Below are 27,295 nucleotides of genomic sequence, written 5' to 3' on the forward strand. Positions count from 1 at the left end.
GATGCTTGTTCTTATGGTGTGGAGATGTGTAGGAGTGCAGGAGATGCGGATGCCCACATTTCATGGAGGGGCTGTTCATTCATTCATTCATTCATTCATTCAAAAATAGGGAGCGAGGGGCCACCCATTAATTCATTGTTTCAAAAATAGGTATTAAGTGCCAAAAAAGAGGTATCATCAGCAGGAAGAGGGTGAGGACGCACCTGGAAGCCACACACATTGGAGAACCCAGGTTCTTCACTGCAAGTCTGTGTATGTGTATGTATGTGTATTTCTTATTTCTGGTGCTTATTATCCTGGTACTTTTCTTTTTTTTTTTTTTTTTTTTTGAGACAGAGTATCACTCTGTCACCCAGGCTGGAGTGCAGTGGTGTAATCATGGCTCACTGCAGCCTCGACATCCCCAGGCTCAGGTGATTCTCCCATCTCAGCCTCTTGAGTAGCTGGGACTACAGATGCACACCACACTCAGATAATTTTTATATTTTTTGTAGCAACAGGATATTGCCATGCTGCCCAGGCTGGTCTTGAACTCCTGGGCTGAAGCAATCCACCTGCCTCAGCCTCCCAAAGCATTAGGATTACAAGTGTGAGCCACCATGCCTGGCCATATCCTCATACTTTTTTAATATGTCTGAAAAGAACTCTTGTATTATATGAAGTAAAACAGCTTATATTGACATATATTATGTATAACATTGTACTTAATGCAGTGTCTTATTAACTAGGAAGCCCAATAAAAGAAGTTTTGGTGAAAAAGGTAGCCTGTTCAGGACACAGCAGAATGTGATTTTTCACTTCTGAAGGTAGGTTACTCACACGTTTAAATTTTGTAATATCACCAGGAGCCAACATAGCCCTCAATGGAGGAAGGGAATAGAAACACTGAGAGTTTTGGGGAGCCACCCAAAACTGTTGAGGATAAAAATGACAGGGCAGGAATTTCACTTCAAGCCAGCTCTTGTCCCTTTCTAGTATACCAAGAGCTAACTTGACCTTCGGAAGAAAAACTTTCTCATTTGGAGTAATTACTAACATTATGGAGGGCTCCACACATCGGTGAATCCAAATAATGACCATCATGATGATAAAACCCCAAAGCAAAGGCAAGTCTGTACACAACTTACCTGGGAAGACATTCTAGATCAACACAAAGCAGAGATACAGTGGGTGGGATAGGGAGTTCAGAGCCTTGGGGAGAACTAGGGGCTGCCACTGGTCTGTCATAATGGTCTCCCACATGCCATCTTTCAACCACTTCTACTGCCTTCAGGATAAAAGGAAGGCAGCTAACTTAGAGGCACTCAAAATACACGCAGAGTTATCCCTGTTATCATCAACGTTTTGACAATCAACCACAACTTAACTATGCAAATGATTAGAACACTAGTGGTGTTTTCTTAAAAGAAAATTTAGAAAAATCAGTCATCTTCTTATCTTTAATGAATTGTGTACCCACACACAGAAGCAAATAACTTCCTAACCAGGTCATATAAATGGCCAAGTTACACAAACAAGCCCATATCTTTACTTCTAATTACAGATGCCATTTTTTTAAAAAAGACAAAGTGCCATTATTTTAAAATTTGATTTAGATAAAATACACAGTTAAACATAAAAGATATTTTACATCAGCTTTAGATCATCTTAAATTAAACCTGACAGGGTTTTGGTATCAGAAATCAAGGTCAAGTACACAAGATACGATGTCACAAAACTCCCTGAAAACATTTTGGCTGTCAAAAAGAAGCATCAGTTATAAAAGCAAACTGTCTTAGCTTCTAATGAATATGCTTTTCACTCTAAAGGCAGGTTTACTGATAAAACAAAAACAGAGGCCGGGCAAGGTGGCTCACACCTGTAATCTCAACATTATGGGAGGCCGAGGCGGGTGGATCACCTGAGGTCAGAAGTTCAAGAGCAGCCTGGCCAACATGGTGAAACCCCATCTCTACTAAAAACACAAAAATTAGTTGGGCGTGGTGGCGGGTGCCTGTATTCCCAGCTATTCGGGAGGCTGAGGCAGTAGAATCACTTGAACCTGGGAGGTGGAGGTTGCAGTGAGCCGAGACTGCGCCACTACACTCCAGCCTGGGTAACACAGCGAGACTCTGTCTCAAAAGAAGAAAAGAAAATTAAAACAAAACCAAAGCCAAAAACCTTTTAACAATTTGTTTATATCAGATTAGTTAATGTATTCCGTTTAAAACACATGTCCCCTTCCCTACCACCAATTTTTTTTAAAAAAAGCTTTTAAACAAAGTTAAATAATTCATGTTCTCACTTATAAGTGGGAGCTAAATAATGTGTACACATGGACACAGAGTATGAAATAATAGACACTGGAGACTAGGTAGGATGGGAGGTGGTGAGGGAGGAGAAATTACTTAATGGGTACAATGTACACTACTTGGTGATGGTTACACTGAAAGCCCAGACCAGACATGGTAACTCACACCTGTAGTCCCAGCACTTTGGGAGGCTGAGGTGGGTGAACACCTGAGATCAGGAGTTCGAGACCAGCCTGGCCAACATGGCGAAACCCTATCTCTACTAAAAATACAAAAATTAGCCAGGCTTGGTGGTATATGCCTGTAATCCCAGCTACTCGGGTGACTGAGGCAGGAGAATCACTTGAACCTGGAGGCGGAGGTTCTAGTGAGCTGAGATGGCGCCACTATGCTGCAGCCTGGGCAACAGAGTGAGACTCCATTTCAAAAAAGTAAAAATAAAAAAATAAAAGCCCAGACTTCACCACTATGCAACATAGCCATGCAATAAAACTGCATTTTCACCCCTTAAATTTATTTTTTTTTAAACTTTTAATACAGAGGGGATGCTTTCTAGAATAGTTTGCCTAGGATACTATTGCAGAGCTTATTAATCAGTTAATAAGCAAATCGGCCCCTGAATTCACTAATACCAGATGAACACCTGAATCCCTTGGCAGGACTCCAAAACAACCCCAAAAGGGGAATTTACCTCTTGGTACATGTTTGAGGCATTCATTGATCAGTGAAGTAACTGGATGTTCAGAAAATGCAATTTTGAAAGAAGAACAGCACAGACACACCTCTGTCGCCTTTTTATCGCCAGAGAACTGGGGCACAGCTCTGCTATGGGAAAGCAAATTCTGAAGGATTTCGGATCTAACGAGCATGTTCCTAGCATCACTGATAATGATTCTAACATTCACAAAAGACGTGAATTATGAGTGTTTCAAATGTTCCCCTTTATATTTTAGGATAGCAATATAAAGTTGAATACTTATTTATTTATTTATTTGAGATGGAGTCTTGCTCTGTTGCCCAGGCTGGAGTGCAATGGCAACATCTTGGCTTACTGCAACCTCTGCCTCCCGGCTTCAAGAGATTCTCCTGCCTCAGACTCCTGTGCTTGCAATTTAAAAGACTCAGAAAAATATTTCACATGTGTTGGACGGATGCATAAGTGTTCAAATAGAATGATGGCCTCACTAGTTTCTGGATTGTTTGTAACTTTGCAGGATCTCCCTTTTTCATTAGGTTTTCTTTGGATTTGGTAGGTTCATACTCAGTTTTGAGGTAGGGGAAGAATTTATTAACATTTCAATGGTCAAATCAATGTTATTACTCATCATTGGCTCCCAAACTTCCTCATATCCCAGTTCAGGCTTAAAGGGTAGTGGGTGTTTTAATTGTGATGGCAATCAAGAAGAAAGTTCAGTTTCTTTCCCATCTTATTCTTTCCCATTTTCCAAACTCTTATATTTCAAGCTCTGATTACAGCAGTTTTCACACTAAAGTAAACACTGATTAATCAGAAAACTGTTGGGATAAATGGAAAAGCTCCTGCCTAGAATTTTGGTGGAGAATTTGTTGTTTGTTGTTGTTGTTGTGACAACAGGTAGAGCTCAACAGAGTACTTGGTAAGGAGAAAAATGGACCATGTGATTTTTAACACCCACCAGGACATGGGAAGCAGGGCCTGAGTTTAACATTCACCAGAGAACCAGCAACCTTGGGCTACGGCCAAAGTTGGAACATTGGCCTCTGTGTTCCCAAAGGTTCGTGCAGAATCTGAATTTTTCAAATTGGATGAGGAAGTGGGACAGAAAAATGTATTTAAACAGATGTTTTAAAAAGTAGAACATAAGAGGCTCTTAAAATACTCCCAGCCCCGAAAAACTCTCCAATAAAAAAGTGACAGAAATTAACCATTTTCACCGAACTCTGACTGATTTCTTCACAGGCATCCTTAAGAAATTCTCCTGGAAATTCAGCCTTCCACTTTCTGAGAATGGAAAGTGGAGCTGGAGGAGTTATTTATGCATATATGTGAGACTTTATCGAAGGGCTTTCTGGTGTTAGAAATATACTCTCCTATGATCCCGCCCCCAAAATACTACACTTGATTGCTTAAATATGAAGTTAGATGTTTGATGCTTATGTTTTATACTTGATGAATTATCTCAGTAAATCAAAATATGTATTAATGATTAGTAAAAATACAAACTATTTAATTTCCTAATATAATGTCTTTATTTACTCACAAGCAAAATCATATGGTACATATTTTTTTTGAGATGGAGTCTCACTCTGTCACCCAGGCTGGGGTGCAATGGCGCGATCTTGGCTCACTGCAACCTCCATCTCCCAGATTCAAGCAATTCTCCTGCCTCAGCCTCCAGAGTAGCTGGGACTACAGGCATGCGCCACCACACCCGGCTAATTTTTATATATATTTTTAGTAGAGACAGGGCTTCACCATGTTGGCCAGGCTGGTCTCGAATTCCTGACCTCAGGCGATCTTCCTGCCTCGGCCCCCCAAAGTGCTGGGATTACAGGCATGGCCCATATGGTATTTTTATTATAAACAAAACCTACGCTTTCAACCTGTTATTAACACAATCTGCATCTCTGATTGTCTTATCCATCAGAAGGAAATTACGCTTTCTATGTAGCAACAGTAGGAGAAGGAAGGCAAGAAGGCGCCATTGATGAGACCTTGAGAGAATGCGCTGCAGCTTCTTCCTCTGCACCCATCCGCATCTCAGAGCTGGAACTCTGGGCATGAGGCTGTGCTCTGTCCCTGAAAGACTCAAAGGAAACAAACAGCATTTGCTGTGTTTGTCACCTGGAGATTCTGTCAAGGCTAATCTAACCAAGGCAGCCCAGTTCGGATGAACACAACAGACACTGTCAATGCTGCCCGCACCATTTACCTTTGGGTGGAGATTAATTAGGTCATTCCATGGAAAAGATTACCAGAAATCTCCCTTCCTGCTATGGAAAGGTTGACAGAAAAGCAGAATCCAAATTGAACCCCTTCAAATTATGTTAAGACACATATTTATCAGTGGTTCTCGACCCTGGCTGCCCAATCAGAATCACCTGGGAGGGACCTAAAACTCTATCCGCATGCTCAGGCTGCCTTCCAGAGCATTAACTCTGAGCCTGTGGGGGTGATACTCTTGGCATTGGCGTAACAGCCCCACAGGTGATTCCAATGTGCAGCCAAGACTGAGAATCATTGTCTGGGATGTTCTAGTGCCTGATAAACCCAGCGGTAGGAAGACGAGGAACTCCAAGGGACTGAGTGATAAAGGCATCCACTTACCCAAGTGTAGGACCTGCAAAAACTTCAAACAAAATTCGCAGAGGCCTTGTGAGTCAATTCAAATAAAAACATTCAACCTTTTAAGAGTGGTGGTTGACTGGACAGCTCAAGTGCATAGTCTCAACTGGATTTTGAATGCAGCAAAAGCTTCTAATGGAAGAGTAAAATGCTTTCTGAAGACAAATCCAGTCCTCACACTTCTAGAAACATTGCCTTCTAAATTAGATACTTGGAGTGGAATGGCAGGCAAAATAATCCCCTTACTGTTTAATTATTGTATTTGTCCATTCTTGCATTGCTAAACAGAAATACCTGACACTGGGCAATTTATAAAGAAAATACGTTTAATTGGCTCATGGTTCTGGAGGCTGTACAGGAAGCAGGGTGCTGGCATCTGCTCGGCTTCTGGGGAGGCCTCAGGAAACTTACAATCATGGCCAAAGGTGAAGGGGGAGCAGGCACATCACATGGCCAGAGCAGGAACAAGGCTGGGGAGGGAGGAGGTGCCACACGCTTTCAAACAACCAGAATTCATGAGAACTCACTCACTGTCATGAGGACAGCACCAACGGGATGGTGCTAAACCATTCACGAGAAACCACCCTCATGATCCAATCACCTCCCAACAGGCCCCACCTCCAACACTGGGGATTACAATTCAACATGAGATTTGGGCACAGGCACAGATCCAAACCATATCAACTATTAACTCTTCTTTAAAAAATCTGTTTTGGTTCTTGTCATGATTGCTTACAATTAAATTTAAGTCCCATGCAAATACAACATGACCCCAGGGTAGTTTGGCGCTCCTATAAGCAGAGCAGAGGGGCAGCGAAGGAGCTAGGGTCAGCTGTGAAGAGCCTGTAGGCCTTCTTTTTTTCTCAAGATTACTGAATATGGAACTAACGTGTTTCTGAGATGTCAGGTAGGGCTGACCTTTGCCCTTGGGAAATTCTGTATCTACATCATGCAAGCAGATTCTGCAGAACCTTTAAGGGGTTCATATTTTTTTCCTTCACTGTAGGACAGGCCTAGAATGAGAACTTCCCAAGTTCAAGAGACTGCAAACAGCAAAAATTATGATGCTTTTCTGGCTTCTGTGAAATCATCACAGGTAAACATGAGTTATAAGCTAACTCAGACTTAGGAACCCTGCCACTGAGCAAATGCCTTTGTAATATTTATTCAAGAAGTCATAAATTCAAATTGCTCCCATAAAACACTCCTGAGAGACATTCATAAAAATTAAGGTTTATCAACAGAGTGAGCAAATACATATGAATCATTTCTTTTTAATAAAATAAGCAGGCAAGGTATAAGAAAAAATCTTCAAGGCTGTATCTTAATTGAAAAAACATGTTAGTTAAAAAACAAATGCGGAACTAAATTTCTGATAAATTTCCTTTAATAAGTGGCCTGTCAAGTAATAGGCAAAGACTTTCAACAGCCTAGCTGAGCAATAATCTCACTAACATTTAAAATAAAACCCTCTAAAACCACTTTAAATTCTCTTCTACATACATAAGAAAATGTTCCCAGCTCTGAAAGAAACAGAAACAAACAGAAAAAACAGCAGATAACAGAGAAATAAATACTCAGCAATAAGTAATGAGAAGACTGCACCACTGTGAAAATAAAAGCTAAAGTTTTATTCTTCCCTGCCATAACTAATCAATTGTTTCAAGTCATACAATACTTTGTAAAGAAGATAACATATAGCATGCCTCCTAAACCATCACTGAATACTACTGAACCACTAATCATTTTATCATTTTATGACCTAAGCATGGTACTTTGTCACAGTTTCATGTTTGGAATCAAGACTAGCTCTGAGAAAAAATTATTAGAAATAATAGCCACAGGAAAATGATAGAGAAGAAATTGATGAAAATGACCTAAACAAGTAATAAAAAAATGAGCTTATTTCTGATTTTTGAACCTGCCCCAATAATAACCTTGTGTTTCTCGAGGGTCATTTAATTTGTAAATCACTTCCTTTTGCTCATAGTGGCTTATGAAGTAGACAGAGCATATCTCATTTAACAGATAAGAAAATGGAAAAACAGAGATGGTACGGCTTCCCCAGGACCAGGGTCAGCAAAGTACACCAACTGATTAAATCCACTCATGGACTGTGGATGTTTTACAGGGCCCATGAGTCAAAAATAGTTCTTACTATTCTCAACTGTATTCTTAACTTACTATTCTTATTATACATTCTATACGTAGAGTTTATAATTGAGCCACACTTATTCGTTTACTTATTAGATATTGCCTATGTCTGCTTTCTGCACTACAACAGCAGAACTGGGAAGTTCCAACAGAGACCATATAGCCCACAAATATTGACTCCCTGGCCCTTTACAGAAAAGTCTGCAGACCCCAGCCCTAGACCCACAGTGGAACCATGAGCAAAGCCCAGATTTTTTAGAGCCAATCCAGGGTTCTTTCCATTCGACCTTCTGCCTCTCCTTAAGCCATTTTAGCATTCAGTTCATCCCAGGTGTCAGTTTGAGAAAGTTTATGCAACAGGAATTGAGATACTTGAGCCAGACATGGCAAGTGAGGAGGAGATGGGAGGTCCAATGGACTTGTATCCTATTTCACAGTCATGGATGGAGAAGAATGCTGCCCAGGGATGGTTTGTTCTTTTTTTTTTTTTGAGATGGAGTCTCACTCTGTTGCCCAGGCTGGAGTGCAGTGGTGCAATCTCGGCTCACTGCAAGCTCTGCCTCCCGGGTTCATGCCATTCTCCTGCCTCAGCCTCCTGAGTAGCTGGGACTACAGGTGACCGCCAACACGCCTGGCTAATTTTTTTTATTTTTAGTAGAGACGGGGTTTCACCACATTAGCCAGGATGGTCTCGATCTCCTGACCTTGTAATCTGCCTGCCTCGGCCTCCCAAAGTACTGGGATTACAGGCGTAAGCCACCGCACCCGGCCGTGCCCCAGGATGGTTTGTACCCAGAATCTCACCCATACCTAATTTAGACAATGAGATTTGGGGCTTTTTTTAAAAAAAAAAAACAGAGTTTCACTTTGTCCCCTGGCTGGAGTGCAGAGGCACCATCTGAGCTCACTGCAACCTCCACCTCGCAGACTCAATGGATCCTCCCACCTCAGCCTCCCAAGTAGCTGGGATTACAAGTGTGCACCATCACACCCGGCTAATTTTTGTATTTTTTTTTTTGGAGATGGGGTTTCACCATGTTACCCAGGCTGATCTCAAAAACCCTGGGCTCAAGAGATGGCTGCCTGCCTCGGCCTCCCAAAGTACTGGGTTACAGGCACAACCCACTGTGCCTGGCCTGATTTGGGACTTTTTGAGTTGATATTTGGATTAGAATTGGGCCTTAGAGTTGATGCTGGAATGGGTTGACTTTTAGGGATGTCGGGATGGAGTAGATGTATGTTGTACATGGGATGGACATGAATCTTGGGGAGCCAGAGGGGTTGAATTGTGTTCCCCCGAAGCTCATGCTGACCCAAAGCTTCAGAGTGAAACCTTATTTGGAAACAGAGTCTCTGTAGACGCCAGCAAGATAAGGTCATACTGGATTAGGGTCAACCCTAATCCAGCGACAGGTGTCCTTATAAGAAAAGGGAAATTTGGACACAGACCCGGAGAGGACAGTGCTGTGGACACGCAGACACAGGAGAGAAGCCAGGCGAAGGCAGAGGCAGAGGCTGGAGGCAAGCATCTACAAGCCAATGGACGGCAAGGATTTCCAGCCACCACCAGAAGCTGGGGAAGAAGCCGACAACAGATTCTCTCAGAGCCTCCAGTTAGAACCCATCAACCTTGGTTTTGGCCCTTTAGCATGACGAACTGTAAAAACAATAAATTCTGTCTTCAGCCATCCAATCTTAAGTACTTTGTTATAACAGCCCTAGGAAACTAACACAGATTAGGGGGCAAACGGAGATGGCCTAGACAAAATAATTAAGGTCAAGAGAAAAGGAGACAGTGGTAGATGTCAAACCACATAAAACCACTTTGTTTAAAATATAAACTGAGTACTCTAGAAGCTCATGAGGAAAAACAAAACAAAAGCAAAAACCTAGAAGCTTTGATAACTAAGCTGATTAGGTTTTACAAACGCTGCTGCCAATGTAAGCAGAAGTGGCTTACACAGGAGCCTTTTCTCCCCAGTGGGTCTGTTTACAAACCCATCCTTGAATTCCAAGCTTTGCCCAGTCACCTCACCATGACTGGTAAACAAAACGCATTTTACAACAGGGAAAAACAGATGAACTGAAATCACCCCCCAAGAACATTCCTGCCTCTTCACTGAAGTCATCTTAAATCTCCACAGAAAGCCTAATTTTTAGAGTACATTAGAAAGGGTAAGTAAAAAAAGAACTGTACCTTTTCAAAAAGATACAGCAATGTATAAAGGAATCATCTCAGTCACTTCTAGAATCTCCTAGTGGCTCAATGTGCGCCTCTCACCTTACTTCACACCAGATATACCATAGGCCAAGCTTGTCCAACCCATGGCCCGTGGGCCACAGTGCAGCCCAGGACAGTTTTAAATGCAGCCCAATGCAAATTCGTAAGCTTTCTTAAAACAGAATGAGATTTTCTGCAATTTTTTTAAGCTCATCAGCTATTGTTAGCGTTAGTGTGTTTAATGTGTGGCTCAAAACAATTCTTCCAATGTGGCCCAGGAAAGCCAAAAGATTGGATACCCTTGCTGTAGGCTAATTCACCCCACACAATTTTTTTGTTTTGTTTTGTTTTTTGAGACGGAGTTTCGCTCTTGTTGCCCAGGCTGGAGTGCAATGGTGCAATCTTGGCTTACTACAACCTCCACCTCCCAGGTTCAAGTGATTCTCCTGCCTCAGCTTCCCTAGTAGGTGGTATTACAGGTGCCTGCCACCACACCCAGCTAATGTTTTGCAATTTTAGTAGAGACGGGGTTTCACTATGTTGGCCAGGCTGGTCTGGAACTCCTGACCTCAGGTGATCCACCTGCCTTGGCCTCCCAAAGTGCTGGGATTACAGGCGTAGGCCACCGTGCCCAGCCCACCCCACGCAAGTTTTAGCATGACTCTGTTACAGGGTGAAATTGTAGGCAAGATGTGTTCCTTCATTTCTTCAGGACTGCAAGGAAATGATGGTAAAGACAGATTGTAGAGATGAGGTAAAGGCAAGTCTAAAATTTGGTGCCTACTGTGTTTTCCTATGTAATCCCGTAAAAATTTAAATTGATTGCTTTAAAACTTTTTTTAATCATATATATATATGAGTATAGGTGCCACAAGTTCATAATAAAGTTGTCCTTAGGGGTCCATACTAAAGCCCATGCAATTCTGGCATTTTACTAGCTCAATTCCTTCTTCACAGATCCACGAGAGACCCATCTGACACAGAATTTTTCTCTTTATCATCATGTCATGTTGTAATTTGGTATCAATTATTTTAAATAAACTCATTTCTAATCTAGTTGCTTAATGAACTCAGACACAGTATTATTCTCCTCTGGATTTGCATTCCAATATACCATATAAAATTTTACTTCCTCCTCCTCTCTCTTTCCTGCCTCATTATTTTCCTCTCGTTTTCAGCAGATTTGTATTTTAAGTAACTGGTGGTGAGGGGAAAGCAAATGGCAGCTTGACACCAGCACTTTATGGGAGCACATTGCTGGCTGGGCCATTAGCATTGTGCTCACGAGCCATCACTTAGTTCTCAAGAAGGGTGAACTCCCAGAACAAACAAACAAAACCCACTGATTTCTCTGAGTAGTCTGCAGCAATTAGTGAAAACATTTCCTGAGACTGGGAATTCTTGAAACGCTGGCCACTGTAAACCCAATGTCCCCATTGCTCCAATGAAGAAATTAACTGGGTCTCTTAGCGGAAAGAGAAAATGTATGACTTCCTTTTCTCAGCGCCGGAAATAAGGAACCTAAATAACAGCCCAAACTTTGGAATCCCTGCACACTGGGTAGCCTCACGCTACCACCATGAGAGAAGTCCTGCAGAAAGAAGACCAGGGGGCTAACTAAATTCCTTAAACTCCTCTCAGTGATCCCCACACCCCAGGGAACAAGAGCTTCTTCTGGCATCCGACCAAAGCACTGAGGGAATCTTTGTGCTAACCAGAGTGGGCAGGCACACATTCACAAATAGGGCAAGCACTCCCTAAGCACGTTACCTTATTCTGTTCACACACATACTGTATCCTTAGCGTGTCCATCGCTCTGATCATGGCTTGCATGGCGGTGAATATGTTTTGGTAAACCAGCTTCGTAAACCCCTTTCTGTCTTCGTCGCTGTAACCAGACCCATGGATAATTCTCATCTGCTTGATAAAGGTGCTTTTCCCACTTTCACCAGTTCCTATAAGACAAAACAAGTGGAAAACGCTGTCAGCAGACTTCCAAAGGAACACACGGAGAAACAGAGGACCTCCTGGCAGTATTAATCCACATCCCAATTAATAGGCTGATGGGTTGGATTTGGAAGGGACTGCCAAACTGTTATGCAGTTTTAGGTTACGGGTCAGTGCCAGCCCAAGCCTCAGGCAAGTGCCATCCTCAGTCCAGGGAAATGCTTCCCCACATCCTTGCCCTAAGTCCTTGAAAAACAGGCAACCATGTCTGAAAGACCTAAGCATTTGAAAGCTTTATCACTGCGAAGATGGCAGTGGCAGTGATAGGGCTACGTCAGGGTGCAGGGAGGGTTTGAGCCATAGGAACACTTGGAGGAGAGAAAAAGGCTCATGAATCAGTCAACTCCTTCCTTTCAGATACACAAATATTCTTCATCCCTGCACAAGAAAGCACCATTTCCCAGAGGTGCCAAATGTCTATGTGCTTGCTTCTTTTCACGTCTCAACACGCAGTTCAGGAGTCCTCGAAACTCACAACACTTGCACATGGCAGCCAAGGAACGTGTTACAGTATGAAGCCATCCCTATTGTTCTTAAATGTGCATTAGAGGTCCAGATAGAACATATGTGAAAAATGACATCAAAACTCTACATTCATATTAGATTGAGAGTTTGTTTGAAAAGGCAGCAAAAGTTGCAGTATAAGTGATAGCAATTTAGACAACAGAATTAAAATATTTGCTAATATTTTCTTTGATAAAGGTAATTTATCATATGACACCCCTTTACCATGTTTGGAACATGATGTGTCCTATTCATGGCTCCTCACTACCACACACACTTGATGAAATATATGCTATTGCTGATACAGTTCAGACCTGTGTCCCTACCCAAATCTCACGTTGAATTGTAATCCCCAGTGTTGGAGGTGGGGCCTGGTGGGAGGTGACTGGATCATGGGGGTGGTTTCTCATGAATGGTTTAGCACCCTCACCTTGGTGCTGTTCTCATGAGAGTTCTTGCAAGATCTGGTTGTTTAAAAGTGTATGGCACCCCTCCCCCTCACTCTCTCTTGCTCCTGCTCTGGCCACATGAAGTTCCTGCTCCCCCTTTACCTTCCACCATGATTGTAAGTTTCCTGAGGCCTCCCCAGAAGCCGAGCAGATGTCAGCATCATGCTTCCTGTACAGCTTGTGGAACCGTGAGCCAATTCAACCTCTTTTCTTTATAAATTACCCAGTCTCAGGGATTTCTTCATAGCAATGTGAAAACAGACGAATACAATTATCATCTTCATTTTACAGATAAGAAACCTAAGATTCTAATTGGTTAAATAATCTCTGCAAGCTCACAGTCAGCAAGAGAAAGAACTGGGATTTACTCAGAATTGAACTACAATGACCAACTCAATTATTAGAGAAGAATGTCTTGGTCTGATCTAAAGGGGACAAACACAAAGTTCACAGTCACACACTGAACCTCGAACCTCAGCCAACCCACTGTCTTGCAGGCTCAGGCTGCTGGGGCACATGGGAGAACCCCCAGATGAGGGAGTGTCCTTACACACAGTCTCACTGGCCTTGTTTCAGCCTCCAGAGACAGGATAGGTAGACACTGTCCTCCCATCTCAGAGACCAGAAAACTGGTAATTAGTCAGGGGACAAGCCAAGATTGGGTGCAGATGCAGAATTGGGGCTGGAAGTCAGGTGTCAACGCCTTGGCCTTCAATGTTCACCACAGACATCACATATCCTAGAAAGGATTGCCTTCCCCTGCATGCCACCAACAGTTAGCCCTGCCTGCTTTAGGCCCTCAAAGTGCCTTGGATACCCAGAAGCAGCACATCACCTAAATGCTTGCTTGCAAATATATCTCTCACCATACCTTTCATCCAGTAAAGGCAGGGCCCGAGATTCACACATTTGGGTACCACGAACAATGTGCCTGCTTTATAGAAAGCACCCAAAGAAATGGTCAAAGGATTGAATGGAACAAACATGAGAAGTCAGCAGGTTTCCCCCATAGGTCTTATATCATGGACAACCTCAGAAAAACGAGACATGAATTGAACAAGGATAAACTGTGATGAGACCACGTGCCCCTGGGAGCCACCATTTTGTAATGACTCTTGGCTGCACAAACCCTATATGAGAAGTGAGGACCTGTAGAAAGACCTTATACTGTCCAAGCTTGATTCAAAGTCCCAAGTCAGATTAGCTCTCTACTCCTGCAGCATCTTGGAGTCCCTGCATGTGACTATGATACTGCCACGTCGGTCTCTTATTCCATCCGGCAGAGTTGAGCTACAATCCAGTGCTAGATTACCCCAAGCAAACATTAATATGGCTACATTTACACATTGTGAAGCTGATGTGAATGCAGAGATTATGTAATCACCTCAAGACAGGCTGTGGTTTTGGTCCTGAAGCCAGAAAAATCACTCAAGACACACCCAAAAATCTACACTAAGAGAATCTTTTTGCTAATAAGAGCCATTCACTTACAATGTTATTAATAGTTAAAGCTAACCCCACCACCAGCCCCAAACACACAAACATTTTTTAAAAGCCACCCATTTTTTATTTCAGACATGGAGTATTTCAAAAAGAAAACGTTAAAAGTGATTTTAAGGGTTCATACAAGAGAAGATATAGATGTATTCAATAAACACCCATATTTTAAAATATTCTTTAGTTTTAAATTGTGGTTGTTCAAAGAATTAAAAAACCAAATGCGGGGCAAAAGAGGGCAGAGTAAAGGCAAAGAAGAGAGACTGAAAGACACACAGCACCGAGGGCTGAGAGAGCAAAGAGACTCACCTTGCGGAGATCCTCCACTCTCATTTAAGCCTCAGCATCACCCAGCTAGTGTATTTTTTTTTTCCAGAAGGAAAATGGAAAATCAGAAAGATTAAATTGGTTGTCCAAGGTCACTCAGTTTGGAAGTGTCGTGGCCTGGGTCCAAATGCAGGTTTATGTTGGTGTATGCACGTCCCAGGATAGCACCCCTAGTTATGAGCTGGTTTTTACACTGCTTATTTCCCCCAAGTACATGGTCTCATCCATCGCTCCTATCAGCTTACATGCAGTCTTCACCTGGTACAGAGATTTCAATTCTTGGAACTTTACCTTTCAGCCTGCAGAGATCTGCTATAAATAAGATGGTCCCAGCAGCAGGTGAATGCAGGGGAAGGTAGATGATGGCATCAATCTGTCTATAATGACAGCGGTGACCAGGACCACAGGGACCAGTTAAACTCAAGCTAAGGATCTCAGTTGAGTTTCCTCACTTGTTCTAAACAGAAACTCAACACTCAGATGTCAAGTAAGTATATGACTGTTCATTTATTCACAAAAAAGCAAAAGAAAAATCCAAAGGGTATGATTTTTAGAGTGAAAATTATTGGTGACTGGAGGACTCAGTGACTTAGATCCTACATCCTACCTAACTACCTATTAGAATATGTGGTTTGTTTCAGTAGCATGGGTCGGCTCTGCCTTGTTTTTTATCTCTTTGTGAGGAATTTCTCACCTGCACCCCCACAAAATGCATGTGCTGGTGGAGGGTCCTCTGCAGCCTGAACAGCTACACACAGTGAAGAAAACAGGAACCCTCACCCTGGCAGCAGCTTTTTGGTTTACAAGGAGTGGGAGGTCTTTTAGCTGAAAGGTGAATTTTGGTGTCTGGTTCCAAAAGGATTCACTTAGATGTAATGAGGCTAGGGGTGGAGGGGTCACAGTCCAGAGGGCTTGCAATCCTGCACCCAATCCATAAAGTCGCAGAGTGAAAGAGAGAATAAAATTACAATTCCGTCTCTAGACTCTGTTTCAAATATAATTAGGGGAAACGGCTCTTCTCCATTTAGTTTTTCTCTGTTTTCATATTTGAAAATAAAATCCAACAATGGTAATAAGTACTTTTAAACTTTCAGCACCATATATATATATTTTGGAGACAGAGTCTTGCTCTGTTGCTCAGACTGGAGTGCAGTGACATGATCTCAGCTCACTGCATGCAACCTCCGCCTCTGGGTTCAAGCAATTCTCGTGCCTCAGCCTCCCCAGTAGCTGGGATTAGAGGCGTGCGCCACGACACCTGGCTAATTTTTGTATTTTTAGTAGAGACAGGGTTTCGCCATGTTGCCCAGGCTGGTCTCAAACTTCTGAGCTCAGGCCATCCTCCTGCCTCAGCCTCTCAAAATGCAAGGATTACAGGCGTGAGCCACCATGGCTGGCCTGGCGCCTGATATATTTGAGGTAGTTGCTCACCATCATCCAACTGCAACTGTCCTTTGTCATAAAATCAGCGGCAAGCTTCTGGGGAAAGCACCCTGGCCAGTAATACATTCACTAGAAGACTTAACGTCCCTTTCTCTGCGTGGATCCTCTCTGACCTCTCAGCAGGGGATAAAACTGCTCCTGGTCTAAGGCTCCCATAATCTCCCAAGTCTCCTGCTATACAGCTTTGCCTTGGATCCTCTGCCTCCCTTCTCCCCCTAAACTTGAGATATTTCCTCTTCCAGGGCAGACACTCAATTACTGGTTAACTTGAACATAGAGACCTTGCTAGTTGGCACATACAGATAATTTCTTTTCTATAAAGCTCACCTCCACCAGCTTCCTGCTTACTGTGAGTGACAGTTGTGAGCCTTTGACCTTGCAGGTTGGGAGTTTTCCTACAAGACACTTGCTCCTGGCCTTCCACTCAACTAGCATTTCCCAAACCTCAATTATCTGTGTACCAACCTTGTGATTTTTCTCATACCCGTATGTCACCTGTGTGATTATTTAATATTTAGCTTTATTATTTCAATAAACTTGTAATGAAAAAACCTGTCACAAGTGAAAGACCAGTATTATTTGCCACGATCAAACTAAATATAACAAATGACTTCAGCAATATTTCAAATAAAAACATCCTGTCTATCACCAGTGATCTGGGAACCACATTTTGGAAAATAATACATATGAATTATCATTTCTTATGTGAAATTTACCCGTTTACTTTTCATCCTTAAAGGAGATTCCTCCACTCTTCTCTCTAGAGTCGTCCGAAATTCTACCCATGAACCTCATCCCAATACAAAATAACCAAGGATTGAAACTCATATAAGTACAAAAGGCCTTTAGGAGCCAGGAGGAAACAGAGGCCAAAGCAACATAAATCTTTCCCAAGTGATAGTCCAAGGACATCAAAACAGAAAGCCAATTGTTCTAATGTTTACATAAAATTCAGAAAGACTGCCTCCCAGAGAGCCAAAGCAGGCTGATAAAGCTTCCTAGATAGGAAGCACCATCTCCCAATTGTGATGTGTTCTGAAACCATCGTGAGAAGCCACTGTTTGTAGCTCAGTTTTGCATGAGACAATGTAAATAGAACAAAAGAAGTCAGAACGAGAATGAGCACACAGTTCTGGATGTTGCTCATGCTGTCTAAATCATCTATGTGCCCAACAGGCGGAAGACAGACATGCGCATAATGGATGTGACCAGCAGGTTGGCTCTCTAAGGACAGGGATCTTTTTTTTTCTCGTTTCCTGATATCTTTGGAGCCTAAAAGAGCAGAGTAAGAGCCTAATAAAATATTCATGAATGGGTGTTTATTGGCTGTAGACAGTCAGGATGGCTTCTGTTTTGAAAAGCAACAAGGAGGTGGATTTCCCGCTCAGAGTAGATGAGTCTGTTGTGTATGCAAAGCAACCTCACCAGTGAGCAGGCGCTCTGATGAAGACACTTGAGGCCAGGTGCCAGCACACCGGGAGGCTCAGGTTCCATTTCAGGGCTTTTTAATGGGGGGGATAAAGGACTTAAGAAAATTCCTTTTGTAATCTTTAGGAAGGAGCGGTTCTCAGCAGCAAAGAGGCCTGCCCAGAGGACGGTGCCAGGCCCTTGGGGGCACTCTGCTTGGCCCCAGAGAACTCATGGCTGACCTTGGGCAGTAGCTACCCATGCAGCAGGAGTTTCTGCACCTGTGTGTACTGCAACCCTGGGGCTTGTTAAAGATACTGATTTATGGGCCGGGCGCGGTGGCTCACGCCTGTAATCCCAACACTTTGGGAGGCGGAGGCGGAGGCGGGAGGATCACGAAGTCAGGAGATCAAGACCATCCTGTCTAACACGGGGAAACCCCGTCTCTACTAAAAATACAAAAACTTAGCCGGGTGTGGTAGCGGGCGCCTGTAGTCCCAGCTACTCGGGAGGCTGAGGCAGGAGAATGGCGTGAACTCGGGAGGCGGAGGTTGCACTGAGCTGAGCCGAGATCGCGCCATTGCACTCCAGCCTGGGCGACATGTGAGACTCCGTCTAGGAAAACAAAAACAAAAACAAAAAAGATACTGATTTATGAGAGAATCAGCTAATGCTGAGAGAAATTCCCAATGACTCCCTACCTAAGTGCAGGACAGCATCCAATGAGGGAGACGGATGCTCATTAAAAATGCAGATTCTTGGGCCCCTTGTCAGGTCTAATAATTTTGACAGATTTGAAAATATACATTTTTCATCAGTATTCCAGGGGTTTGGATGCACCCGGTCCACAGGCTGGTTGGGAAACACTTCTCTGGGGCCCTTCAAAGGGGAACCTGTGCTAATAGAATATGCCTGGGACTGGAATGCTCAAGCTATTGTATTACATTCAGTTTAGTTTTTTTTTTTTTTTTCCAAGCAAGTTCCAATTTTATTTCTGCATGAATAAAATATCCCCTCTGGAGCTCTGTTTTTCAATTTCCGGGGGAAAACATTTTTAAAGTGCCGATAAGATTCACTTCTTCAAGTTACTCCTGCTAGTTTCTGTCCAGCCCCTACATCACCATCACAGCCAGGTCACTCTCCCAGCTTCTGTTCTCGCAAATAGAGGAGGTGCTATTTTTCACCATAAAAGGAGAAGTAGCAATAATTCTAGGCAACAGAGAACTGGAAACAATTGGAGACAGGGTTCATGGCTGCTGTCTCAACAAAAGAGATTAATACAAGGCTTTCAAAATAAAAAAGGAGAGTTGAAAGAAACTAAGTGATGAGGCTCAATACACAGTTTAAGATTAAAAAACAACAGCAGAACAATGGAGTAGAATTCAAAATATGTTGTATTATTTTTGTTAGGTTTTTTTTGTGTGTGTGCATGTGTGAGAGAGACAAGAGTCTCGCTCTGTCGTGCAGGCTGGAGTGCAGTCACACGATCTTGGTTTACTGCAACCTCCGCTTCCCAGGTTCAAGCAATTCTTCTGCCTCAGCCTCCCAAGCAGCTGGGATTACAAGCATGCGCCACCACACCTGGCTAATTTTTGTATTTTTATAGAGACGGGGTTTCACCATGTTGGCCAGGCTAGTCTCGAACTTCTGGTCTCAAGCTATCTGCCCACCTTGACCTCCCAAAGTGCTGGATTACAGGTGTAAGACACCGTGCCCTGCCTTATTAGTCTCTTGATTCGTTAATCTGCAAAACCATCTTTATTGCCTAACCAAGAAGAGCAGCAATTCCAAATATTTCCTGCTACTTTCTATCATCTTTGGGTCTCATTTTGATAAAGAATTTTCAAGTCCTAACTTGATTTGTGAGAGTACCTCTTATATCAGACAAAGTCAATGGGTCATGCTAACAAGTTTTAATCACAGAGAATTTTTGAATAATTATTTTTCTAATTTGAGATATCAAAAATAATATATTTCTATTTGCCATATGTGCATTTTTTTTTACATCTGCATGCATCTTTTTTATGGATACAAAGTATTTTACATATTTATGGGGTACCTATGAATAACTGTTACATGCATAAAATCAAGCCAGGGTATTTGGGGTATCCATCACCTTGAGTATTTATCATGTCTCTGTGTCAGTAACATTTCAAGTCCTCTCTTCTAGCTACTTTGAGTATACAATACACTGTTGCTAATTATGGTCACTCTACTTTGCTATCAAATATTGAGCTTATTTCTTCTAATTGTATGCTTGTACCCACTAATCAACCTCCCTTCATCCTCCCCTCCCACCCACACCCCCTTCCTTGCCTTTGGTATTTATTATTCTATTCTCAGCTCCACAAGACCAAGTGTTTTATCTCCCACCTATGAGTAAGAACATGCAGTACCTGCCTTGTTTTGCCTGGCTTATCCCACTTAACATAATGACCTCCATTTACATCCATGTTGCTGCAAATGACATGATTTCGTTCTTTTTCTATGGCTGAATAGTATCCCACTATGTATATATACCACACTTTCTTCATCCATCTGTCCATCAATGGACACTTAGGTTGATTCCTTATCTTTGCTATTGTGAATAGGGCTGTGATAAACATGCAAGCGCAGGTATTCCTGTGATATACAGATTTCTTTTTTCTTTGGATTAATACCTAGTAGTAGATTGCTGGATTGTATGGTAATCTATTTTGAGTTGTTGGAGAACTCTCCATACTGTTTTCCATAGTGGTTATATTAGTTTACATTCCCACCAACAGTGTATGAGTTCCCTTTTCTCTGCATCCTTGCCAGCATGTCATTTTTTGTCTTTTTAGTAGTAGCTATTCTAACTAGGGAATGGTAGTATCTCACTATGGTTATGATTGGCATTTCCTGACAATCAGTGATGTTGAACATTTTTTCACATACCTGTTGGCCATTTGTATGCCTTCTTTTAAAAACATTCATATTCATATTCTTAGCCCACTTTTTAATGGCATTATTTGATTTTTTTTAAGTTGTTGAGTTATTTGAGTTCCTTGTATATTCTGGATATTAATCCCTTGTTGATCAATAGTTTGCAAATATTTTCTCCCATTCAACAAGTTGTTTTATTCACTCTGTTGACTGTTTCCTTTGCTATACAGAAGCTTTTTTTTTTTTTTTCCTTAAAGAGACAGGGTCTCATTCTGTTGCCCAGGCCAGAGTGCAGAGGTACAATCTTAGCTTACTGCAGCCACAAATTCCTGGGCTCAAGTGATCCTCCTGTCTCAGTCTCCCAAGTAGCTGGGACTACACGTGTGTGCCACCACACCCAGCTAATTTTTTAAAATTTTTTTATAGAGACAGCATTTCACTGTGTTGTCCAGGGTGGTCTTGAAATCCTGGTCTCGAAATCCTGGTCTCAAGTGATCCTCCCGCCTTGGCCTCCAAACATGTTGGGATTACAGGTGTGAGGCATCACTTCTGACCTGTTCTTTTTGCTCAGGATTGCTTTGCTTTGGCTATTCAGGCTCTTTTTTGCTTCCACATGAAACTCGGGATTTTTTTTTCTCATGCCGTGAAATATGATGTTGGTATTCTGATAAGGATTGCATTAAACCTGTGGATTACTTTTGGAAATATGGTCATTTTAATTATGTTAATTCTTCCGATCCATGAGCATGGATGTCTAATTCCATTTGTTTCCTTTTCAATTTATTTCAGTAGCATTTTGTAGTTTTCCTTGCAGAGATCTTTCACCTCATTGATTAAATTTATTCCTAGGTATTTTATTTCTTTATAGCTATTGTAAATAGCATTGCTTTCTTGATTTCTTTTTCAGCTGGTTCACAATTGGTGTATAGATATGGTACTAATTTTTGTATGTTGATTTTGTGTCCTATAACTTTAGGGAATGTATTTATCAAATCTAGGAGTTTATTTTGGTGGTCTTTAGGTTTTTCTAGGTATGAAATCATATCTTGTTTATAGATTATAACATTTCAAATGTCTAATAAAATGTGTCTCCTTCAGGCACACTCAGGAAAAAATAAGTTTATATCACCCGCAAAGAGGTACAATTTGACTTCCTCTTTTCCAATTTGGATGCCTTTGATCTCTTTCTTTTCCCTGACTGCTCTGGCTAGGACTTCTAGTACTACGTTGAATAGGAGTGGTGAAAGTGGGCATCCTTGTCTTGTTCCATACCTTAGAAGAAAGAGCTTCACCTTGTCCCAGTTCAGTATGATGCTAGCTGTGAGGTTTTCATAGCTTTATTATTTCAAGGTATGTTCCTTCTATTTCTAGTTTGTTGAGTTTTTATCATGAAGGTATGTTGAATTTTGTCAAATGCTCTTTCTCCATTTATGGAAGTAATAACATAGTTTTTGTTCTTCATTCTATTGATGTGATATACCACGTTTATTGATTTGCATATGTTGGACCATTCTTGTATCCCTGCTATAAATTCTAGTTGGTCATGGTGCATTATGTTCATCATGTGCTGTTGGATTTGGTTTGCTAGTATTTAGTCGAAGATTTTTTGCATCTATGTTCATCAGGGATATTCGCCTGTTGTTTTCTTTTTCTGTTGTGTCCTTGCCTGGTTTTGGTATCAGGGTAATGCTGACCTTGTAGAATGAGTTAGGGAGAGTTCCCTCCTCTTCAATCTTTTGGAATAGTTTCAGGAAGATTGGTATTAGTTCTTCATTATACATTTGGTAGAATTTGGCTGTGAATCCATTTGGTCCTGCTTTTTCTTTGTTGGGAGACATTTTTATTACTGATTCAATCCCAGTAGTTGTAATTGATTGGTTTAGGTTTTCTATTTCTTCCTGATTCAAGCTTGGTTGGTTGGTTGTGTATTTACAGGAATTTATCCATTTCCTCTAGGTTTTCAGCTTATCAGTGTATAGTTGTTCATAATAATCTCTGATGATCTTTTGTACTTCTGCAGTATTTGTTGTAATGTCTCCTTTTTGATTTCTGATTATGTTTATTTGGGTTTTCTCTCTTCTTGGTTAGTCTAGCTAGTGGTTTATCAATTTTATCTTTTCAAATAACCAACTTTTCATTTCATTGATCTTTTGTACTTTTTTTAGTCTCTGTTTCATTTACTTTTGCTCTGATCTTTATTATTTCTTTCCTTTTACTAATGTCAGGTTTGGTTTGTTCTTGTATTTTAGTTCCTTGGGATGCATCATTAGGCTATTTGTTGTTGATGTAGACATTTATTGCTATAAACTTCCCTCTGAACACTCCCTTCTCTGTATCCCACAGGTTTTGGTAGATTGTGTTTCCATTTTCATTTGTTTCAAAAATGTTTTAAATTTCCATCTTAATTTCTTCATTGACCAAATAATGATTCAGTAGTATGTTGTTTAATTTCCATGTATTTTTATAGTTTCCAAAGTTCCTCTTGGTATTGATCCCAGTTTTATTCCATAGTGGTCTGAGAAAATAACAGTATAATTTTGATTTTTTAAAATGTGTTGAGACTTGTTTTGTGGCCTAAAACATGGTCTATTATAAAGAATGTTCCATATGCTGATAAGAAGAATGTATATTCTATAGTTGCTGGATAAAATGTTTTCTAAATGTCTGTTTGGTCAATTTGGTCTAAAGTCCAGATTAAATCCAATGTTTCTTTGTTGATTTTCTGTCTTCATGGTCTGTCTAACGACGAGAGTGGAGTGTTGAAGTCCCCTACTATTATTGTAGTGGAGTCTATCTCTCTCTTTAGATATAGTAACATTTGCTTATGAATCTGAGTGCTCCAGTTTTGGGAGCATATATATTTAAAGTTGTTATTTCCTCTTGCTGGATTGATCCTTTTATTATTACACACTGACATTTTTTGTCTTTTGAAGTCTGTTTTATCTGACATAAGTATAGTTACTCCTGCTTGCTTTTGGTTTCTGTTTGCATGTAATATCTTTTTCTATCCCTTTATTGTGAGTTTATGTGTATCTTTGCAAGTAAAGTGGGTTTCTTGTAGGCAGCATATAGTTAGATCATGTTCCTTTATTCATTCATCCAATCTACATCTTTTAAGTGGATGATTTAATCCGTTTATATTCAAGGTTATTATTGATATGTGAAGTTTTGTTTTTGTCATATAGTTAGTTGTTTTCTGGTTCCTTTGTTCATTTCTTTTTCTCTTGTTTGTCATTGTGGTTTGGTAATTTTATGTAGTAGTATCACTTGAGTCCTTTCTCTTCCTCATTTGTGTGTTTGGTTAACCAATGGGTTTTATATTCTCGTGTGTTTTCATGGTGGTAAATGTTGTCCTTTCACTTCACTTCCAGGTTTAGGACTTCTTTGTGCCTTTCTTGTAGGGCCGGCTGGTCTAGTGGTCATAAATTCTCTCAGCATTTGCTTGTCTGAGAAATACTTTATTTTTTCTCTATTTATGAAAAGTAATTTTGCTGGATATAGTATCCTTGGGTGCAATCTTTTTTCATTCAGTACTTTTCACATGCCATCCCATTCTTTTCTGGCCTGTAAGGTTTCTAATAAGAAGTCTGCTGTTAGTCAGATAGGGGTTCCTTTATAGGTGACTAGAAACTTTTCTTGTGCTGTTGTTAGAATCCTCTCATTGTCATTAACTTTAGACAGTTTGACTATAATATGCTGTGGAGAAGACCTTTTTGCATTGTATCTGTTTGAGCATCTTTGAGCCCCCTGTATCTGGATGTCTAAGTCTTTTCTAAACATGGAAAGTTTTCATCTATTATTTCATTAAATATGTTTTCTAACATTTTCATTCTCTCTCTATCCTTGAGGACACTGATAATTTAAATTTTGGTTGCTTTACGTATGTTGTCCCAAATGTCACAAAGGCTTTGCACTTTCTTTTTTCTTTTTTTCTTTATTTTTGTCTGACTTGATTACATTAAAAGACCTGTATTCAAGTTGAGATTCTTTCTTCTACTTGAGCAAGTCTATTGTTAAAGCTTTCAAGTGTATTTCATATTTCATTTAATAAATTCTTTAATTCCAGAATCTCTGTTTTATTCTTTTTAAAAGTATCTCTTTTTGGGAAATTTCTCATTCATATCCTGAAATGTTTTTCTCCTCCTCTGTTTTTCAGAATTCTCTTGTATCTCACTGAGCTTCTTTAAAATCAGTATTTTGAAATCTTTGAGATTTTGTGAATTTCTCTTTGATTGGGATCTGTTTCTGGAGAATTATTGTGTTCCTCTGGAGGTGTCCTATTACCTTGCTTTTTCCTGTTTCCTGTGTTTTTATGTTGATATCTGGTGTAACAGTCCAAGTTTTTGAATTTGCTTTCATAGGGGAGGACTTTTTCCTGAAGATATAAGATATGTACATCTACTTTTTTGTGACGAGATATATATATGGCACTTTGGCTTTGATTTTGGGTGCATGCAGTTAGTCCTTATATGATTTCTTCAGCTGTAAACAGTGTCAATGGTGTCTGTGATTTCCTCAGTGGCTTAGGGTGCAGTTATTAGTAAGTCTGTGGTGAAGTTTTACTGGGGACTAAGATGCCAGATGGCCAGTCTGCAGAGGCCTTAGTGGTGGGAGCAGTGAGCTGAACATGCCTGTCCTTAAACCCACAGTATATGTTGGCTCTGGTGTTAGTGGGTCTAGGTTGGCCAATTCTAGGGCTTCCAGTTGGCTTGCTCACATGCTGATGGTGGCAGCAGTGGGCCAGGCATGTCGGCAGGTTCTCAGACCACTGGGCAGCAGGTATGATGTGGGCAATGGCAGTAGCAGTGATGGGGAAACCCAGTGGAACCCAAATGGTCCATGCTGTTGTTCCTGGTGTCTGCAAAAGTCTAGGAGTGCCAGTCCCCTGGCCTTCAGGTGGCTTGTGCAGGTGGGTGCCAGCTGTGGTGGTATCAGCAGGTTGGGTGAGCCCAACCTCAGACCCTGAGAGGAGTGCTCAAGTGTCAATGGTGTTGGACTGTGTTCATTGATCCCAGGCCCCTGATGGCAGGCTAAAGTAATGGGGGAATGGAACTAGGTTGGTGGACGTGTCCTCAGGGCCTCTGGTAGTGAGTTCAGGTGACGGTGCTGATAGGCAGAGGCCAAGCAGTCAGTCCATAGGCCACTGGCAGAATGTTCAGGTGGGGGCAGCAGTGCACTACAGGCCTGCCTCCAAAGAGGATGAGGCCACTCTGTGGGAGCTGCTTAGGGAACTGTGAAGCTCACAGTTTGCTGGCACCTTGGTCCCACAGAAGCCTGCAGCAGCAGCAGTGCTATTTGTCTTTGGGGCATGTGATAGTGCCTGGCCTCTCCTCTTCCTTCTTGGCCTGGCAGCAGCAGAAGTGGTGTTGGCCTCAGGGCAGGACATAGTCCTTTGAGGATTGTGCTTTCAGGCTGGTGCCCACTGTGGGCATGCCACCAGGGAGGGCAGGGTCATTCTCAATGGGAACGGCATAGGCAGGCAGCTGTGGGGCTTATGGGTTTCTCACGTCTTAGTCCCACAACAGCTGCAGCTGCAGTGGGATTTGTCCTCAAGATGTGTGAAAGGGCCTGACCTCCTCTGCTCCTCTTTGGTCTACCACAGCTGCAGTGGCATCAGCTCCAGGGAACACAGTCCTTTGCCAGTTGAGCTCTCAGAATGGTGCCATACTGTAGCTGCTCAGGTCTCAGGAGCCTGTGGGACTAAGCATGAGCTCCCTTTGGAGCAACGTCACTGCACAATCTCTAGGTAGCTCTCTATGCGAGTCTCAAGGCCTGCAAGGGTTAAGGGCCTCTCGCTGGTAGAAATCCCTTGCAGGAATGTGGAGCCCTGAGGGGATCACTCATCTACTTTTTCCCCATGTTTGGGAGCTTCTTCCAGCTCCCAGCCAATCCTGGCCAAGCAGGCTACCTTGCTTCCCTCTCCTTCTTTGCTTTTGGTGCTTCCCATCACTTCTCTGTTGAATGCCAGTGTTCTCTCTTCCACGATGTATTTAAAGTGTGAATATCTACTTGCTATTTTGGTTCATCTCCATGGAAGAGGTGTGTACTAGCTGCATCTAGTTGGTCATCTTGCCTCCTTCCCATAAGTGCATTTAAAAGTTCAAATGCAATGAGGCTACAAGGCTAATTTTTACTCTAATTTGAGCTATTCATACAATCAAATTTGTATAACTTATTATAAACATGGTATTCCTAAAAAAATCAATACAAATATTTCTCTTACTGTTAAATGCCTTACTTCAGGAAATGATTGGCATTGATTTATATTAATCTTCTGTATGTAGTCACATAATCTAGACATCTTTGAGATGTGCCAAAACATTATAACTGTTGCTCCCATAAAGAGTTACACAATTGTGCTCATTTTATGTCAATAGCTCGTATGTATAAGATTCCAGAAATGTAACAAAATATAGTGAATCTTAAGAATGAAATGCTTATTAGGGACAAAATTCTGTTTTGGAAAACCCTCTCGACATCAATTACTTTTCCCTAAAAATAAATAAACCACACAAAGTATAAAGGAAAAAAAATCTCTTCAAATAAACTCTGTGGCTTGTAGATAAAATATTAGTGATTCTCTTAGAAGTACAACTCATTCCATTTGTAAGAAGGGTCAGTAGGTTGGGCATGGTGTCTCACGCCTGTAATCCCAGCACTTTGGGAGGCCAAGGCAGGCAGATCACTTGAGGTCAGGAGTTCAAGACCAGCCTGGCCAACATGGAGAAACCCTGTATCTACTAAAAATACAAAAATTAGCCAGGCA

General features: G+C 41.5%; 1 protein-coding gene and 1 long non-coding RNA gene across 2 annotated transcripts in view; one reads left to right on the top strand and one right to left on the bottom strand.

Moving 5' to 3' along the window:
- LOC109028380 (uncharacterized) overlaps positions 1-9,458 on the top strand; it is a 79,468-nt gene extending 70,010 nt beyond the window's left edge. The window contains exons 3-5 of the long non-coding RNA XR_002007407.1: positions 151-252; positions 729-806; positions 9,197-9,458. This is a non-coding gene — a long non-coding RNA (uncharacterized lncRNA). The remainder of the gene's footprint in view (positions 1-150; positions 253-728; positions 807-9,196) is intronic.
- The window catches only part of GNA14 (G protein subunit alpha 14), a 226,377-nt gene that overhangs the window by 94,429 nt on the left and 104,653 nt on the right, over positions 1-27,295 (bottom strand). Inside the window, exon 2 of the mRNA XM_019033912.3 lies at positions 11,762-11,946. Within this exon, the coding sequence (XP_018889457.2) occupies positions 11,762-11,946 (185 nt within the window). The remainder of the gene's footprint in view (positions 1-11,761; positions 11,947-27,295) is intronic.

This window comes from Gorilla gorilla, chromosome 13 (assembly GCF_029281585.2).
Source record: "Gorilla gorilla gorilla isolate KB3781 chromosome 13, NHGRI_mGorGor1-v2.1_pri, whole genome shotgun sequence".
Classification (NCBI taxonomy): domain Eukaryota; kingdom Metazoa; phylum Chordata; class Mammalia; order Primates; family Hominidae; genus Gorilla; species Gorilla gorilla.